At 37.6% G+C, this 20,435-nt stretch overlaps 1 protein-coding gene across 1 annotated transcript; it reads left to right on the top strand.

Moving 5' to 3' along the window:
* Nucleotides 1-7,776: 7,776 nt before the first annotated feature.
* Nucleotides 7,777-18,475, top strand: LOC130715805 (protein PHOX1). Its single transcript, XM_057565926.1, has 3 exons — nucleotides 7,777-10,430; nucleotides 10,514-10,753; nucleotides 17,896-18,475. Exons 1-2 carry the CDS (start codon nucleotides 8,426-8,428, stop codon nucleotides 10,660-10,662), a joined length of 2,154 nt encoding a protein of 717 aa, XP_057421909.1. The 5' UTR covers nucleotides 7,777-8,425; the 3' UTR covers nucleotides 10,663-10,753; nucleotides 17,896-18,475.
* Nucleotides 18,476-20,435: the final 1,960 nt, after the last annotated feature.

Below are 20,435 nucleotides of genomic sequence, written 5' to 3'. Positions count from 1 at the left end.
AAGCAATGTTTTAGGATAGCCATATATGTTTGATAATTAAATTAATTTATATTTGGTTTCAAAAAATTAATTTATATTTAAATTTTGGATTTGCATTTTAGATTTTAGAATGAAAAAAAAAAAAGCAAAAGAAAGAAACTATAGAACAAATTACTCTAAAGCATCTTGATACCGGAATGCAGCGATATCGACGAGCGGCAGCCTCCATATTCGAACGAAAGAGCTCTCCTGCGTTGCTTGTCAAGTCAAAGCATCTGTACCAAGTTCTTCTCCCTTGAGATGTGCATCAAATGAAGTTCAATCCAATATAACATTGCTCTAATCCGAATAATGAATGTAATACATTAGGGATATATAAGAAATAAGAAGAGAAAAAAGACAATCCCCGAACCTTGAGGAATGGAGAAACATTTGTTGGGAGAGATCTGCCCACTTAACGTGATCTCTTAGCCTCTAGGGATTAGTTTCATGACGATCTCAGAGCCTCGGAGGAGTAATAAGTGCTTGTGAGTCTTTATACTATTGAGTGTTCTATGAATTATGACTCTTTTAACTACTACTAGTACTTTTAGAACTAATTATTAGAACTAAAATAGATTTTTTTTTTTGAACTTAGAACTAAAATAGATATTTATCTTGATCGTCTTTTTTATAAGAACTAAATTGAACTTTGTGTCTTATTAATTACTCCCTCAGTTTCTAAATAATTGTCCACTTAGAAAGAAAATTTTTGTTTCATAATAACTGTCCACTTATAATTCCAATGAAGCATTAATCGGTGTTTTTCTATATAGTGCCCCCATAAGTAAAATAAATGATGAGAGATAATAGTGCATTTTAAAGGGTAAAATAGGAAATTACATATAATGTTTTAAAAAGTTAACAAAATTTATTGCATTCTTAATATGCGTGCATCTTCACTAAGTGGAAAGTTATATTGAAAGGGAGGGAGTATTTTCTGACACTATTGTCCTTAATAATTTTAAACTAGTAAAATGTGTTGCTCATTGATTATATTCTCTCTCATCCTACTCATGAAGACTAATTACACTTTCTTATGTTACTTACACATAATATGACAATGGTAATTTCGAAAATTTAACATTAATTTAGAATAAATTTATTACATTTAACTACTTTTCTTAAATTGTACTACTTTTAAGAGGCTCCTTTGGAAGTTTCCTCGAAAATCCAGGATGATGTTGTTGCCTCAATGACTTCTTCTTAATTGAATGAATCAATTTCAAAAAAAAAAAAAGGCTATTGGACCTAAAGAATCTTAAATTACTCGAGAAAAATGACTCTTAATTTTTTTTATCTAACGAGGTATAAAATTGTTAATAATTGCCTAAAAATGAAACTCCCTAAGAGCATCTTCAATGCAGGGTTCTTAGTTCTTATTTTGGAGTTAAGAACTAAGAACTTTACCATTGGAGGTGCTGACATGGACTCCTTAGTTCTTAAAAATAAAAACTCAATTCTTATATAAGGAGTTTTGCTTTTTGAGTTCTTAGCTTAAATATTAATTATTTCTCTCTCATTCAAATTACTTTATTACTTTATGAGTTTTGTTTTATTATTTTATGAAAATAAAAAGTATAAATAATGTGGTTGGTGTGACCAAATGAATAGTGGTAAGAACTAAGAACTAAGAACTCATGATTGGAGCAAAATTGCTTGAGAGTTGCTTAAACACATCACATGTGGCAATACGGGCCCACATGAATAGTGTTAAGAACTAAAAAATAAGAACTAGCATTGGAGATGCTCTAATATATGTGTATAAGGTATGTGCATTTACTCAAGTACATTAAGATTGAGTTCTTGACCCACGGGGGACTATTATGGAGGTGATAAAGATCAAGATACCATTCGTTTAAGACTGTGTTTGGGAAAATTTTAAGATGAAACCAAAACATGAAGCTAATGTCCTATATAGTTGTAAAAGAAAAAAAAACAGATAAGAGAAGCTGACAAAAAGGTGGCATAACAAGGTTGCACAGAAAATAGCCACATTAAATTGAATTACATAAACGTAACTAACCTACATGTGTGCCTATGGCACATTAGTACATTACAGGTAGGTACAACTTGACATGAAAATATCATAATCAGGGTGGAACAAATATAGTGAACAATGAACATGACCATGATGCATTTTGGAGTTGCTAATATTATTGGCATTCACATTGATAACAACATGGCCATTCCCTGCACACTCCTCAGCATGACCTAATTCTTCAACCACCTGTACATCTGTACTGCATCCATTGATCAAGAAAAAAGAACAGTTCTTCACTTCTTCATGATACCATGATCATATGGATTTCTGAATCCACCACCTGGACCTCTGAGGTAGCTAGCTATACCGCATTGCATTCCACTTTTCATTTGATGTGATATTGCATGAAATCTGGGGAAAGAAAGAAAATACAAGGGGGGGGGGGGGAACCATGCATGAGTCAGAACAGAGGAGAGAATTTTTTCTTTTGCCCTCATACTAAACCCACCCCCTAAATGAGGCTTCCATGACATACCTGATGAGCCTGAAGGGAGTAAGAGGAGAGAATCGGCAATGAGAAACGATATTGCACCGACGCGATTCATACCACCGTACTTAATCCATGCCCAAAATGAAGAAGGAGCAAGTGGATCAGTTAATAATCCTGTACTCAGAAATTTAGTTTCTATCAGCAATTTGAATTGTAGAGAAATTGACAACGCAACTCTCTATCTCAAGATATACATACTTGTAAGACAAACTCTATCGGTAACCAGCATTGTTGAAACTTGGAGAACAAGAAAAATAAAGAAATCCCATTTGTTCTTCTGTAATCATAAAGTGTAATAAATCATATCAAACTTGTCTACCAAGGACAAAAACTCACATTAATCTAAAGGACAATGATTATCAAATTGACAATTTATCCATAATTAATTAGTTAATTACCTTGCCGATGCAACTGGATAGATTAGGACAATGATGATCAAATTGTTCCACACAACGATCACAGGTGGAACAATGTTTCGCTCGGAGAGGCCTGACAATCTAAAGAAAAAACAACGTGAAATTGTGTACAAAATAATTTGAAGCAAGGATAGATAGACAATCTAAAGAAAGCTAGAAGAACCTTGCATGTTTCACAAAGCTGAGACCAATTTCCAGCTAGCAAAGCAGGATTATTTATCTCAATCTTCAAAAGGGAGAGTTTAGATATTAAGCTGCAGCTAGCCTTCGTGCATGGTTTGGAGTGTTACTTTTAATTGTTAGAGTCAAGTCCCACATCGGAGAAGTCAAGGTAAAAGGGAAAGTTTATAAGGAGATGAATCCATAAACCTAATGCCTTAAGGTTTTGGGTTAAGATGTGGCATCGATATCTCTTGGTGTCTTGCTCCTCGGCCCATGAGCTCCCCTGTCTCCCCCAACAAGTGGTATAAGAGCCGATGGAGTTGAAGTCCAACATTGTTTAAGTATGGGTAAGGAGAAGAGTTTATAAGGAGATGGACCCATAAACCTAATGCCTTAAGGTTTTGGGTTGCTCCTTGGTTGGTGTAGCCATTGTTACGACTCCTTTTGTCGAAAGTCTTCCTAGCGGTGTGGCTAGGCGGCAGGTTTCGTTGACGCGGTGAAGCGAACGACGGTGCAAGAGTGGATAAGCTTCCGCGGAGAGGGGCTATGATAATGTGGTGGTGGCTTGCACTTGAGAGAGAGATTGTTGAGAATTCAAGTGCGAAGTTGGAGTCTCACATTGGTTAAGTATGGGTGAGGAGAAGACCTAATGCCTTAAGGTTTTGGGTTAAGACATGGCGTCGAGATCTGTTGATGTCTTGCTCCTGTCGGCCCATAGGCTATTTTGGAAATTTTGTTGGGGCTGTTCCTCAGTTGCATTATAATCGGCGAATGCAGGAGATGATGAAGAAGACCAATACGTACCAATAGCCTAAGGTGGAGCCAACAACCACAACCCCAGAAGTGATTGATCTAAGAAACCATTCCAAGTCACCATGTGTGGACCGACTAAAGAAACTCAATGAAGATGATGATGGAGTAGAGCGTGGTGATTGAGTGGAGAATTGCCTTATGCTATGGCGTAGAAAACAACATGCTATGGCTTTGTTAAGTTTCAAAAACATGACAGACAACAGAGATAATAATGTATATAGATAGACATACACAAATACAATGTATGTGAGTCAGTTAATCAGGTTGGAGATGGAATTTGAGGTTGTAATAAAGAGAAAATGTTGAAGAAGGAACACAACTCAACACAACACTGATTATTATTATTCATCACACCACATGCATTGACCCGGATGTGGTCTAAACAGAATGCACGGTAAATGTGCATAATACTTTGACTCTGATTGTTAACTAAACGGAATACAGTGAAATTGATTAAACATTTTTTTTCTAGGACATGTACGGGAAAATTTACAATGGACTAGTTTTGTGTGGTGGAAACTTAGACCATTACCTGTTGACCCACAATAGTAGGTTTTTTAAAAAAAAAAAAAAAACATATTTTCTTAATCTTTTTAATTAATTGTTCATCATTCTGATTAATGGCATGACTAACCCTAGATCTCATTGAACTTCTCATCTTCCTCCCTCCTCTCCCACCATACCCACCCTCAGCCCCACCCCACCCCACCCCAACTCAACCCAACCCAACCGAAACCCCAACCACCACCCCACCTTCAACCTCGAATGGAGGCATCTCCGTCTCTACCGTGCTCTGTCGCCGGAGAAGACTTCCGGCCAAAACTCCGGGGAGCTTTTTTATGGAAAAAGGAGGGCATTTTCTTGAAGATCTTCACCCCCTCTCTTCGAATCTGAAGTCGAATCGGAGAAAAGAGGCGCGATCTGGGTACGGAGACCACAATGTTCGCGATCTGGGCTTCTTTCTTTCTTCATGCGATCTGTTTCTTTCTTTCTTCTCCCCTTTCTGGTGCTAGTGTTAAATTGGGGTTGAGGTTAAGGGTGGGGGTGGGGAGTAGGAGGTTTGGGTTTGGTTTCGGTTGGGGTGGGGGTGGGTTTGTTTGCTTCGGTGAGTGATGACGCTCCGGTGGGTTTGGGTTTCGGTTGGGATGGCGGTTGGGGTTGTTTCGTTTGTGCTGGTTGGTGTTTATTGAGAAATGAATTTTGTTTTTCTGGGTTATGTAGAACCATTGTCATGCAACTCCAAGAAGTTTCGATCTGGGTGGTTATAGAAGCTCCGATCTGGGTTCTCTAAGTTGGGATTTGTTTGTGGGTCTCGATTTGTTGTTTGGTTTTTTTTTTCCTGGGTCTCGACTTCACCATCAAAGTTTGTGGGTCTCGAATGTTCTTCAGTTTTCCAGGATTTGGTTTCATTTTAATCTGAACAATTTTTTTGGAATAATTTCAGGTTGTGATAATTTCTCATAAATTGTTGTAATATTGAATCTGACATTTCATTCAGGTCATGTTATACTTAGCTGTGTTAATTGTGTTTTACTGTTTTGCGTTTTGGAATTTGGTGGTTGAGGGGGTTTGATTTTGGAAACCTGGTTTCTGGAGGTTGATGATGAAGATAAGAAGGATTTTGGGAAGAAGGATCTAACCTAATTTTGTATTTTATCATTTTTAATTTTTGTGATTAATAAATATGTATTTTTTGTTTTTTTTTTTTAAACTGGGAAACCTACAGTAGCAAGTCAAAAAGGAGGTGGTGCAACTATAGACCACAAAAAAGTGGTCCATAGTAAACGCCCCCGACATGTACACTTACATTTTAAATTAGTATATATATGGGTAGGAATACAAATAAGAGTTGTCAAAAAAAAAAAGGAATACAAATAAGACGTGAAGAGGATCTTAAGAGAACTATTATGATTATATTTTAGGTGTCTCCTCTTCATCAAACATTCTGCAATTAGATCATAATGTTAAATTAAATACGTGCGTGCATGACATAAACAGTTGATGAACACATTCACTAATTAGGTAAAAACAGAGATTTTCGGCGGGGTGATTAAATTATATGAATGACTTCTACTATCAATGAACTGGGATTCTTGGATATTTAAAATAAAAAATCTTGAGCCATTAATATCATTCTTACTTATTACCAGGCCGGCCAAACACTAAACGAGACCTAAAGCAAATTTTAAAAGTGAGGTCTTTTTACCTCAAGAAATATTTATTTATTAAATTTTTTGGGGTCATTTTTACTTAGTAGAAAAATTGGAGGCCTTTTTTTTACTTGGTAAAATAAATAAAAAATTGAAGGCCTAAAGCCCTTGCTTGGGTGGGTGGCTTGGCCTTGAGCCGGCCCTCCTTATTACCCGTCTATTCATTTATGTAATCAACAATTTTAAGTTATTCAAGTTCAATAAACCATCTGTGTCCTTATCGGAAAAGAATTTGATTCTTTTTGTTTTATCAAAATTTATTTGTTCTTTTAGTCTTTTCTGACAATTTCTCTTTTACTGTAGTGGTGTAAACTGCAAACTATTCCAGACTGTAACACCTTGCAAATGTGGTGGTTCACAAAAACAGGATCCGTTAACAACACTAATTTAACCTATGTGAATTGAAATTGTGTGTCTATTTCTCTTCTTAAATATTTAAATAATTCACTTATTTAACAAGTATGAAAAAAATAAACATAAAATTTTAACTTAGGGAAGCTTCAAAAAAATTATAATTGAGAAGATCCTATGCCAGTTTTCATATTTTTCCAAAAATGAGGTGTGGCGACTACTAACTAATAGCATTTATAAAAAAGAAAATCGATTTTACCGAATTAGTTCTACAACATTAATTTTAACAATTGACTAGTAAAATTAATCTCATGTATCAAGAACTTGATCTACTTGCCACAACAAATACACACTTATGTGTTAACACATAATAATTTCAAGATTTTAGAACTGAATTCTATAATATTATCCTACAACATCATTGTTTTTATCTTATGAATTAAATGATTGTTTATGCTAACTCAACTACATATCTTGCCTAATGATTAATCATCTAAATCCAACGTGTGACAATATGAGGGTCACGTAAGATAGTTGGATGAGAACTACATGAAATTAAATCATTAATAATTATTTGTTGCTGATTAAATGTGGATATATAGGAACAATTTTACACTTTACAAGAAACGCCAAAATTCAGCATCTACTACAAACCAACACCGAAGAACGTACAAAAAGATGGAGTTTGCATCTGGCTTACTGGGTGCGTTTTGTTTGCAATAATGATAAAACAAAACTACAAACGTGGAAAAAATGTTGGAAATGAAAATTACAATACACAAAGGTTAAGTATGTTTTAAGTCCATGTAATATATGATCGCATCTAATTCAGTTTTTAGAAATTTTATTCACAACTATAAAATCCACTTTTTCTTACTTAATTAAATGACATTACATATGAACTTTTCACATCAATTTTGATCCCTCTAAATTTCATTCATTAGCTTTGGTCGTCTCTAATTACCCCTTCTCCCCCTCCCTCCTCCCCACCCACAACTTCTTTTCGTCGTCACCATTGTTTTCAGCGAACGAAACATTCATCACTCTCCACTTATCCTTAATTCAAATAAAAAATAATAATTTTAGGGATTATTATGAAAAAACTTTCACGGACTAATTAAGACGCCCCCCATATTAAAGAGACATGAAACATATTTAAACTTAATTAATAAATATTTATATTAAAAAATTTATTTTTATTCCTTAATTAGTGATGTAAAATGTGAGAGAGACTTGTATAAAGAAGAGAAAGCAAAGAAAGAAAAAGATGATAGTGTATTAGATTTAAGATTCTGAGCTGAGTTGTTGAGTTGAGAAACAAGCTTACGTTATCTATCTGGATTCTGTGCTGTGCTTTTTGTGGCGTTAACGTCAAGATTGTGAAAACACAACACATTCTATTCTATTCTATGTCTTGTCTTTCTTCTGCATTACAAAAGGACAACGCCGCAAGACTTGTCTTTGGAGTTTCCTTCCAAAGTTTGCAGCTTTTTCATTTTCCCATCAATTTCCACCCAGATAAGTAACTCTCTTCTCCCAAGTTTTGATTTTTCCTCTAGTTTTGCACACAACCAGTCTGGAATTTCCTTCTCTGAGCTGGGATTCGTATTAGCAGAAAAAAAAATCCCATTTTGGAGACAAGGGTATTTTTGTATTGAATTGACTCTTTTCAAGCCATTGTGGTAAGAGGGTAACCCAAGTCAATCTTCATAATCATAGCACTGCTTTGAGATTTTCAACTTGTTTCCTAATAGCTACCCATTTGTTTGTTGTATATTATGCATCATTTTCTTTGTTTTTGGATCCTGTCAAGTTGATTATATTTGAAGTTCTTTGTAATTGGTTTTCTTGTGTGTGTATTGGACTGAACCTTGAGTATTGTAGTAGATAAGAGAAGTGATTACTTGGTGTTGGATTGAAAATGGGGAACAAAAAGAAGCAAGTAGGAGAAGCAAATGAAGATAGAGGATATGACAATGATACTATGGTATTTATATCCATGTCTCAAGAGTTGAAGGATGAGGGGAACAAGCTGTTCCAAAAGAGGGATCTCGAGGGAGCTATGCTAAAATATGAGAAAGCCCTCAAATTGCTTCCGAGGAATCACGCTGATGTGTCCTATCTACGGAGTAACATGGCTGCGTGTTACATGCAGATGGGGATCACGGAGTATCCGAGGGCGATTCATGAGTGCAATCTGGCTCTTGAAGTGACACCGAAATACAGTAAAGCTCTGTTGAAGAGGGCAAGGTGCTATGAGGCTTTGAATAGACTGGATTTAGCTCTGAGAGATGTGAGTGCTGTTTTGAAGACAGAGCCGAATAATGTCATGGCATTGGAGGTCTCAGAAAAGGTGAAAAATGCACTTGAGGAGAAAGGATTAAGAGTGAATGATACAGTAATTGAGTTACCTCCAGATTATGTTGAACCTCCTAATGCTTTGCCTCCAGAAAAGGTTGTGAAAGAGAAGACACGAAAGAAGAAGAGCAATAAAGAGGAAGAGAAGCCACGTGATAAAAAAGTTCTAGAAAAGCAGGCTGAGGAGAAACTTGAAGAGAAGAAGTCTGAGGATCGTATAAATGTAGTAGAGAGGAAGACCAACACGTCCAAAAAGAAGAAGGCCAAGGAAAAATTTTATGAGAAGAAGGCTGATATTAAGGAAGTTGTAGAGGAGAAAAGTAAGGGTAGAAAGGAAGATGTACCTAAGAAAACAGCAAAACTGATTTTTGGTGAAGATATAAGATGCGCTGAATTGCCTGCTAATTTTAGCCTCTTGCAGTTAAGAGAAGTTATTCATGACCGATTCCCAGGCCTAGGAGCTTTTCTTGTCAAATACAGGGACCACGAAAGTGATTTGGTCACAATCACTTCTGACGAAGAATTAAAATGGGCTGAAACAGGATCTCATGGTTCTATTCGCGTGTACGTAGTAGAAGTTACTCCTCAGCAGCAGGATCCATTTTTTGAGAACCACAAAGTAAAGGAGGCGAAAATGGTTGGCATTAACAACGTACCTGAGAATGGTTGTGTGGTAAAGGCAAAGGAAGTTATTAGCTCATCTTGTATTGAGGATTGGATACTTCAGTTTGCCAAACTGTTCAAGAACCATGTTGGGTTTGAATCTGACAGATACTTGGATTTTCATGAACTTGGGATGAAGCTCTATTCTGAGGCTTTGGAGGAGACAGTTACAAGTGAAGAAGCTCAATGCCTATTTGACATGGCAGGAGATAAGTTTCAAGAGATGACTGCTCTGGCATTGTTCAACTGGGGAAATGTGCATATGTCCAGAGCAAGGAAGAAAGTATATTTCACAGAAGATTCTTCTAAAGAGAATCTATGTGAACAAATCAAAAGTTCATATGACTGGGCACAGAAAGAATACGCGAAAGCAGGAGAACAATATGAAGCAGCCATTAAAATAAAGGCAGATTTTTATGAAGGGTTTCTTGCACTAGGACAGCAGAAGTTTGAGCTAGCAAAACTTTCTTGGTATCATGCACTCAGTAGTAATGTGGATTTAGTAACATGGCCTGCCACTGAGGTTCTTCAGCTTTACAATAGCGCTGAGGAAAATATGGAGAAAGGAATGCAGATATTGGAAAAATCAAAAGACCAACACTTGAGTAAAATCTCCGATTCGAAGGATGTTGGATTAAATTTACAGAGCATGGAGTTGGATGGCCTTTTTAAAATTATATCCTCAGATGAAATTGCTGCACAGGAGGCAAATATGAGGTCTCAAGTAAATCTTCAATGGGGTACCATGCTGTATGAACGCTCAATTGTAGAGTTCAAATTAGGGATACCAATATGGCATGAATCTCTAGAAGCTGCGTTTGAGAAGTTTGAACTTGCTGGAGCTTCTCCTACTGATATAGCTGTGATGTTGAAGAACCACTGTTCAAATAATACTGCAGTAGATGGTATGTTTTCATGACAATTAGAAACTTTGAGCTTAGTAGATATAATGATAGATATTTACATATACTTACTTTCTCTCTAACAGGTCTAGCATTCCAAATCGATGAAATAGTACAAGCATGGAATGAGATGTACAAAGCAAAGAAGTGGCAGAGTGGAGTTCCTTCATTTCGATTGGAACCCTTATTCAGAAGGCGAGTTTCAAAAATTTGTCATGACTTTGATCTTGCATGAGTTGTGTCTCTTTCTTCAAGTATTTGAAGAATAACAGTGGCAACAGTCACATGGGATGCTTCTGTGCCAGAAATACTATTGTCATCAGAAGGTAACCGGGAGTCTGACACCCATGATAATGTTCTTTTGATTGATTTTATCAAAGTAGAAGCACTTGAATGAAATATTCTGATTGATTATTCCATGAAGCTGAGTACATATATATATACAAGAGTTTAGGGATAGCTAAATAAGGAAAAGATCTATCCTAATAAAAGATAAAATATACTAAATATATTTATTCCCTATTTATTTTATCTACATATCTCAACACTCCCCCTCAAGTTGGAGCATATAAATCGTATGCATCCAGTTTGTCACATATATATTTTATCCGGGGACCTCGTAAAGACTTGGTAAAAATATCAGCCAGCTGATCTTGAGAGCAAACAGAAGAAGTCTTGATAGTACCACAAAGAATCTTCTCCCTAATAAAATGACAATCAACTTCTATATGTTTTGTTCGTTCATGAAAAACCGGATTAGAAGAAAGATGTAAAGCTGACTGATTGTCACATACTAAGTTCATAGGAGTAATCGCACAAAACTTCAACTCCTGAAGTAAGTGCTTCAACCACAAGAGCTCACACGTAGTATGAGCCATAGCACGATACTCAGCTTCGGTGCTTGATCTAGCAACAACAGTTTCTTACTCTTCCAAGAGATGAGATTTCCACCAATAAAAACACAATAACCAGAGGTGGATCTCCTATCACCTGCATCACCTGCCCAATCCGCATCTGAATATCCAGTAATACTAGTATGACCTCTATCAGTATAAACAAGACCTTTTCCAGGCGACCCTTTTATGTATTGAAGTATCCGAATAACAGCCTGCCAATGACTCTTACAAGGAGAGTTTAAAAACTGACTGACAACACTAACAGAGAATGATATATCAGGCCTGGTCATTGTGAGATAATTCAACTTTCCTACTAACCTCCTATATCTTCCTGGATCAGAATAAGGCTCCCCCTGGTTAGGCAGAAGCTTCACATTAGGGTCCATAGGAGTATCCGCAGGCTTGCAGTTAAGAAGGCCTGTTTCTTCCAAAATATCAAGCGCATACTTTCTTTGACAAATAGCAATGCCAGACTTTGACTGAGCTACCTCAATCCCAAGAAAGTAATGCAAAGATCCAAGATCCTTAGTCTGAAAATGCTGAAACAGGTGCTGCTTAAGAGCTTGTATGCCCTCTTGGTCATCACCGGTGATTACAATATCATCCACATAGACAACAAGATAAATGAACGTCTTTGAGGATGAACACCTAAAGAAGACTGAGTGATCCGCTTCACAACGAACTAACCCAAACTGCTGAATAACATTGCTGAAACGGCCAAACCAAGCTCGGGGTGATTGTTTCAGACCATACAGAGACTTTTGCAATTTACAAACTAGTCCTGACTCCCCCTGAGCAATAAACCCCGGTGGTTGCTCCATATAGATCTCTTCTTCCAAATCACCATGTAAGAAAGCATTTTTAATATCCAGCTGAAACAAGGGCCAATGTCGCATAGCAGCCATGGCCAAAAATAAATGGACAGATGCCATCTTTGCAACTGGTGAAAAAGTATCACTATAATCCAAGCCATAAACCTGAGTGTACCCTTTGGCAACAAGACGAGCCTTCAATCGATCAATATGTCCATCAGGGCCTACTTTAACATTAAAGACCCAACGACACCCAACAATAGATTTCCCTGCAGGAAGAGGAACAAGCTCCCATGTATTATTAGACTCTAAAGCTGTCATCTCGTCAATCATCGCTTGACGCCAACCTTTGTGAGATAGGGCCTCCTGTATAGTCTTAGGTACAATAATGGAAGATATGGTAGAAACAAAAGCGTAGTATGCAGGGGACAAGCGATGATATGAGAGAAAATTATAAATAGGATGGGGATTACGAGTAGAACGACTACCTTTCCGAAGGGCAATGGGCAAGTCAACAGGATCCGAAGCAGGAGAGGAGGCTGGATGAGGAACCAAATCACATGTCTCATTTCCTGCAGAAACTGAGTCGTGGGGCTCATCCGTTACAGTACGTCATGGGCGACGCTCATAAGTAATGCGATAACGAGACATATCAGGAGCTGGCGCTGATGGAGTGGAAGTGTCTGCTTGAGGAGTAACGACCGAAGATGGTGACATAGACACTTGAGGAACAGGTAAAACCACAGGAAAGATATCTAGATCAGATTGTTGACCAGTTGTAACAAAGTAAGGTGTATCTTCAAAGAACGTGACATCTGCAGAAGTGTAGAACTTATGTGTGGATGGAGAGTAACACTTATACCCTTTTTGAACACGAGAGTAACCTAAAAAGACACATTTGACAGCCCGAGCAGACATCTTATCACGACCTGGTGAAAGATCATGAACAAAGCAAGTACAACCAAAGACACGAGGCAGAACACAAAATGAAGATTCCCTAGGATACAACATGGAATGAGGAATCTGATTACCCAAAACAGATGATGGCATCCGATTTATCAAATATCCTGCAGTCAAAACAGCTTCACCCCAAAACTTTAAAGGTGCATTAGCATTGATCAATAAAGTACGAGCCGTATCCACAATATGTCTATGTTTTCTCTCAGCTACCCCATTTTGTTGGGGTGTATGTGGACAACTAGACTGATGTATAATGCCATGAGACTTCATAAAAGAGTTAAAGGAATCAGAAAAATACTCTTTAGCATTATCACTTCGCAGAACACGAATTTTCTTATCAAATTGAGTTTCAATTTCATGACAAAAATTTTGAAAGATACTAAACAACTCAGATCTATCTTTCATTAAAAATATCCAAGTACACCTGGAGAAATCATCAATAAAACTGACATAATACCTATATCCTAAGATAGAAGAAACACGACTTGGACCCCAAACATCAGAATGAATGACATCAAATGGATGTAGGGCCCTTTTATTGACACTACTAGGAAAAGACGACCTAACATGCTTCCCAAGCTGACATGACTCGCATTCCAAAGACTCTAACTGCGACAAGTAAGGCACCATCTTCTTTAATTTGTCCAAACTCGGATGTCCCAGACGACGATGAAGTAAACTCGGAGACTCAGCAGCAGCCGCACAAATTGCAGAAGATGGTTGTTGTAGATAATAGAGACCATGTGATTCAGATCCTGCTCCAATCATCCGTCCCGTACTCCGGTCCTGTATAAAGAAGGAATCAGAGGTAAAAGTTATGGCACAACCTAATGATTTGGTTAATTTACTGATAGAAATAAGATTAAAAGCACATCCCGGAACTAATAGAACAGAACTCAAAGGTAGTGTAGGAAGAGGAGATGTCTGCCCAACACCGGTGGCTTGTACTTTCGAGCCATTTGCAAGGGTAACATGGTGTGTAGTTTTGGGTGAAGATAAGTTAGAGAAAAAGGAAGGATTACCAGTGAGATGATCTGAGGCACCGGAATCCAAAACCCAGGATCCAACAGGTGTAGAATGAGAGTAACAAACTGTAGAATTACCGGTTTGAGCAACAGTTGCTGACGAAGATGATCGTTGAGCGCCCTTCAGCTGGAGATATTCCTTGTACTCATCAGCTGAGAATGAGTGGTTCTTTGCACCATCAGATTCAACCTTGGACTCCATAGACTGTGCGACATTAGCAGTTTTGTCTGGAAACCCAACTAGAGAGTAACAACGATCCTGTGTGTGTCCATCCCTCTTACAGTAAGAACAATGGAGATTTCCTCTACCTCCTCTTCCACGTCCACCACCTTTACGACCACGACCTCGACCCCCTGACTCAAAAGAATTTGATATGAGAGCAGAGGAATCAGAGGCTGTATGAGATTCAAGTCTAGCTGAAGTGGCAGATGAAGGAACACGAAGTAAACGATTAATAAGCTCCTCCGCTGTAGGAATATTGGGATTAGTAAGGGTCTGGTTTCGAACAGATTCCAGATCCTTATGGAGACCATGCAAAACAAACACCATGAACATATTGTCAAGTTTCTCCAGCACCTTCTTCAAATCGTCATTAACCAGCATTGACTTCAGCTCCACAATGGTAGATTGTGCCTTATTCAGGTAAGACGGCAAATTAAGATCAGTCATCTGGAGATTTGCCAAATTACGTACTGAATCATACAACCGCTGAATATCATTAGCATAGATGTCCTGTGCCTTTTTCCACACATCATAACATGTTTTGTAGGGACGAAAGTCAACAATCAGTCTAGGTTCAATTGCCTGGTATAATAAAGAAACAAGTTGATAATCAGCCTTCTCCCATTCCTTCTTCTCAGAAGCATCAATATCAGCACACTTTTTAGTAAGGTGCTCGGACAAACCTTGACCCAAAAACCAGATCTCAACAGCATTGGACCAATCTAGATAATTTGCCTCATTCAACTTCTCAGAAGTGATAACAGGAGTCCCAGAAAAAGCAAATGAGATGAGACTCTTCTTCTCACCCTTGGGAGACTTATCCTTCAGCAAATCCTCCATGAAGAAAAAGAACAAACAGAGACAGGGAAAACAACCGCAACCAAACAAATCCAAACACACTTCAAACGAAAGGCTCACTGACTGGAACAGGCCAAAAAACAGAAACAAGAGACCTCAAACACAGAAACGAACCACAGAAGAGGAATCCTGGAATAAAAACAAGCAAACCCAGAAAAATTGTCAGCGGCGACCGGCGGCGACGGCAGCGGCTGGCGGTGGCGGCTGATCACGACACAGTGGTGGCAGCAGCGGACTATGGTAGCAGCAGCCAACAGAAGTGGTGGCGGCCGGTGGTTGCTTCCGGAATTCTAACTGGTAAAAATAAGGGTTAGCCTACGATGGCTGAAACCCTAAACTAAACTAGTAAACCAGAGGGAGACTTGAATCAGAAAGCTCTGGTACCAACTTGAATGAAATATTCTGATTGATTATTCCATGAAGCTGAGTACATATATATATACAAGAGTTTAGGGATAGCTAAATAAGGAAAAGATCTATCCTAATAAAAGATAAAATATACTAAATATATTTATTCCCTATTTATTTTATCTACATATCTCAACAGAAGCTTTGGTTGTCTACAACATTTAATAGTCTTCTTGATCTTTTTTTATATATCAAATTCTATGACTGCATCTTGCAATCTTAAATGTTTTGGCATTAAGGATTCCACTATTTTCTTGCTTAAAATTTTGTAAAACAGTTGCTTCTGCAAAACTATTTTGCAACACTGAAGTTGCTCAGTGTATCCCCTGACTGCAGTGTTGACTTAGTGTCTAAGATGGTTTGAGATGATAAGATGATATTTCTAATATGTTGTTCATGTAAAATATATATATATCTTTATGATTTTTCATTTAGGTTGCTGATTCTGACCATGAACGTGAAATAAAATGCTATTTCAGCAAAACTTTTATTTGGTAAATATAACAGCCTTTCTAATAGAAGTATAGAACTACTACTAAGAGCTATTAAATATGTTTATAGCCCAAAGTCAACTCTTCTTTGTGGATATTTACAAAATAATATTTCAGAGAACTTATCATTCAATTGAGTTAATTTGCTCAAATGAGTTAGTTGAATGTATTGGAGCCAACAAGTTAGTATAGATGAGTATTTTTCTAATCTTTTCTTCAATGTGATAGAGTGAAGATTAGTTGCAAAAAAGATATTTTTAAATATATATAGCTTGTGAAGGAATTCATTGCATTACAATGTAGATAATTATATGTTGATAGAGGTTGATCATTGTGAAATAGGACTACAGCCCTAGACAAACTTGACCTTCCATTATGAAAGCTCATATCTTGGAGTCACTCAGCTGAAGGTTTTAATAAAGATTAATCTCAGCTCTAGGGCTAATCTCAACACTATACCTGTGGTGATATCTGTTCAAAGATCAAAAAAGATAATAATTTGTTGGCTAGGCTGGGCTAGGCTTTCTAAGGCCTGAACCTTACTTTCCAAACTTAAGGCCGAGTCTAGCCCGTAGATCTTATGTAGGCTATATAGTATTTACAAGGCTTCACCTGACCTTTTTAAAAGTCTCACTTGATCTGGACTGAAATTCTATTTAACAGTCTATTGTTAGTATTAGGCCTAAAGACTTTTCAAATGGCTTACGGTCTGGCTTCTTTAGTTAAAAGAGCTTTTAAAAAAACACTGGCTGGATTTATTTAGTAAACAGGCCTAGTGAGGAATTGGGCTCCAATTTTAGGAGAGTCTATGAGAGTAGAAGTAGGAGAGATATAGAGGATCATGACATTGATAGAGGCTGCTTTACTGTTAATTTAACTAAGTAGTTGATAGTTTTCATGGTTAGTTAGTTAGTTAGGACTAAGAGGGTCTGTTATAGGAATAAAAGGAGAGCAAAGAGAGTAAAAGGGATCCGAATTGTAATTTGGGAATTGTGGAATGGGACTAGACTCTCGAATTACTCAGTAACGTTTTGCACTTATTCTTGCCTTGTTCCTGGGATTTTGTATACTGGAGCAGATTGGAGAAATTAGGGGTTCTACACCCTAAACATCAAATCCTTGTGGCACCAATCCTATCACCATGCTTGGTGTATAGGCTAGACTATAGGTCCCTTACAAGCAATATGACATATTTCAGCTCCTGGTTGGCAACCATGTCTAGTTGCATGGTAGTTGTAATAGCGATGATGTATGTTACCCTGTCTTGAAAAATTGAAGATAATTGAGAAGAATCATAGATCAGAGAACTGCATTTTGGTGTATTGCATTATTTATATGGTTAATTTTCAAATTTTTCATGATACTGAAATTTATTTCTACACTTGGACCTATCAATCTCATCTTAACTACATAATCTTGCAATTGCATGCTATATTGTTAATATATACTATCAAACTGATAGGCATTGTTAATACTTAATCATCATATACTAATAATGCCTATCAGTTTATCAATTTATCATAATGACTGCAGTCTGTAGGCCGTCCATTTTTACATTTAAGACCCTGAACTCTTTAAAATTTTAGGCATTTGTAGTGAAGATATATAGAAGCACATGTAAGGAGGGTTGACCGGATGGAAGAGACTCAAGTAGTTAAGGGTAGAGGCAGACCTAGGAAAACTATTCTACTGCAACTTATATAATGCTCTCAGAAACCTTTTGTTTTCTACATGTCTTATGTATACCATTGCTTAGTCATATTATTTAACCCTTCTTATTCCTTCCTATCTGCAGGTTATGCTTTCTACTTGTATATTTTGATTCAACAGTATACTCAAAAGAAACTATTCTTTCATTGTGCTTACATGTTCCAAGAACACATAGGTCTACAAGTTCTTCACAAGCTGGGAAGATGGCGTTGCAGGAATGACCTTTTACTCAGTTTCTGCATTTGCTCAAGTTGACTTCCCTTCAATTATTGGATATCTAGTGGTTTGTAGGATATTGAATTTGTACCAAAAACAGTGAAAACGATATGTTGTTCATTTTTGTTGTTTTCCTTCTTGTTTCATTTATTATCCATTTGAAACTAATCTATATTGAGTCAGTCTTTCTGAATGAGATCTCCTTGTACTGAAGTATTAAACGTACCAGTTGCAACTCATACTCAAAGGCAAAACATGTGTGAAGTTTTTCAAGAGTGTTATGGAAGTGTTCATTCAAACTGCAGCTTATCTGAATAATGCATATTGAACATAAAGTTATTTATGCATTTTGCAAGAAATTTCAGTACGTTTGCTGACCCTGCATTTTATATTATGCGCTTCAGAATACATCCCCATATGTATAGTTGTGCATTCATTGTTAAAGTGGCTGCACCAAAACTCAACCGGTCATGTATTTAATTTACAATTATGCTCGTAGGCTACTCACTATGTACACCATAAGCTTTATTATTACATTTTTTCAATTGGCAATCAAATTGTGATTGTTATTATAATATAAAGAGAAAGAATTCAAGTTCTAGATATGATCAAATATTCTGATTTTTTAGATCAATTTCATTTGCTATTTTATAAGATTTCATACATCAAAATTTAAGAAGTGTAGGAAAATTGCATTAAATTCCCCTTTTCTTAATTACAATATGAGTCCCACTGGCTCTGCTAGGGTTTCGACGAAGGTTTGGCCGGAAGAGTTCAGAAGGCATGGAGGCAAAGGAGTGCGGTCTTTAGAGAGGGGGGAAGACAAGCGTCAGGGTGGATTTAATTTATTTGTTGACGGTATTGATGATTCAATGACGTACCATCAACTTAGGCAGGTTTTTGCTCAGTATGGAGCGATTCAGAGACTGTTTTTGCAGCTCAGACGGCGGCTAGGTCGAAGAAACCGGTTTGCATTTGTACGGTTTAGAGAGGAGCACGCAGCGAGGGAGGCAATCAAGGTCGTCAATGGTGCTTTTATCAATCAGTCATTGTTATCTGTAAAGATGGCTATGTATGAGTCTCGCTCGGGAATGAAGGGGAGTTGGAAGAGGAAGGCGTTAAGGTCCGGGAGCCCGAAGATGGTTTGGACGGAGAAACATGGGATGCAAAAACAGGGGTCAGGATCTCACAGTAGACATGAAGTTATGTACAGTTCAAAGGAAGAAGATTGTCCCAGTTTGGAAACTTTAGCTGAAGCTACTACCTTTGGAGTTTGTTCTGTTGAGATGATACAAGATTTTCTTGATAGGAATGGCTTTGATATGATACGAGTCAAGCCATTGGGGGCGAGGCAGGTGATACTAGAATTTCCAACGAAGGAAGACATGGCGTCAATTTTGAGCGACGGTAAGGACTTTTTGCAGCAGAAGTTCTCTTCTGTTGAGCCATGCACCAATTTGACAAGAGCACGCAGCCATTTGGTTTGGGTGGTGATAAGGAATGTGCCTGTTTATGTTTGGAGTTACGATTTCTTTGAGACTGTAGTGGCGCCATTTGGAACGGTGATTTGTGTCGACAGCCCTGTGTCGGCACGGAATCGTTATGATATGGCACGTGTTCTCATCGAATCCTCTACTCCTTTGAAAGCTTGCTGCGATGTATGTGTTTTTCAGGATGGGGAGGAAGTCATGATTACTGTGGAGCCAGACGTGGGGTTGAGTTCACCTTCTTTTGTGGCATGTTCAAAAGGGAAGCCACCGGTGAATTCAACGACGAAGATGGTGCCTGATGAGGGTGACAACGGAGCGGAGGAGCGTTTCAGATCGAATGATGATGGGGATGCGTTACAAAAAACTCTTGATGATTTGCGTGAAGCAGGCTATGAGGAGGAGGAGTTACGTGAGATGGCACTTTTCAAAAAGTATTTTGAAAATGAGGAGTTACAGATGCCAGTTAAGCAAATTAACTTGGAATCAAGGGATCAGTTAGTTTTAACAAACAAGGAGAAGGTGGAGGCTGTTTATGATGGTAATTCTGATAATCTATTCAATTTAATTGAAGGGTTAGATGTCAACAATTTGGAGGGCGACAAAATTGGAACGGTACAAGATTTAATGGGGGTCGGTTACTCAATTGAAGAGTTTGCAGAGGTGGAGGCTTTGGAAAAATCACAAATGGGGGAGAGATTTCAGGAGGAATATTCTACTCCATTAAATGCTATTGTTCCATTTTCAAATGTTTGGTAAAGGAATCATAACATGGGGCCTAGAATGGAATTTAAAGAAGGTCAACCATTATATAAAATGGGGGAGGCGTTTCCAAATTGGTCATGACATTATAATGGGAATTAGATTTCCCACCCCCTGGTTTAGAATTCCCACCCCATTTAAAAGTGGGGAAAAACCAATA

This window comes from Lotus japonicus, chromosome 4 (assembly GCF_012489685.1).
Source record: "Lotus japonicus ecotype B-129 chromosome 4, LjGifu_v1.2".
NCBI lineage: Eukaryota > Viridiplantae > Streptophyta > Magnoliopsida > Fabales > Fabaceae > Lotus > Lotus japonicus.
This window is presented reverse-complemented; position numbering and strand designations above follow the sequence as displayed.

Coding starts and splice junctions, on each gene's coding strand:
- LOC130715805 (XM_057565926.1), top strand. CDS start 8,426: ATGGGGAACAAAAAGAAGCAAGTAGGAGAAGCAAATGAAGATAGAGGA. Junction 10,431..10,513: donor AAATAATACTGCAGTAGATG/GTATGTTTTCAT, acceptor TCTCTCTAACAG/GTCTAGCATTCCAAATCGAT.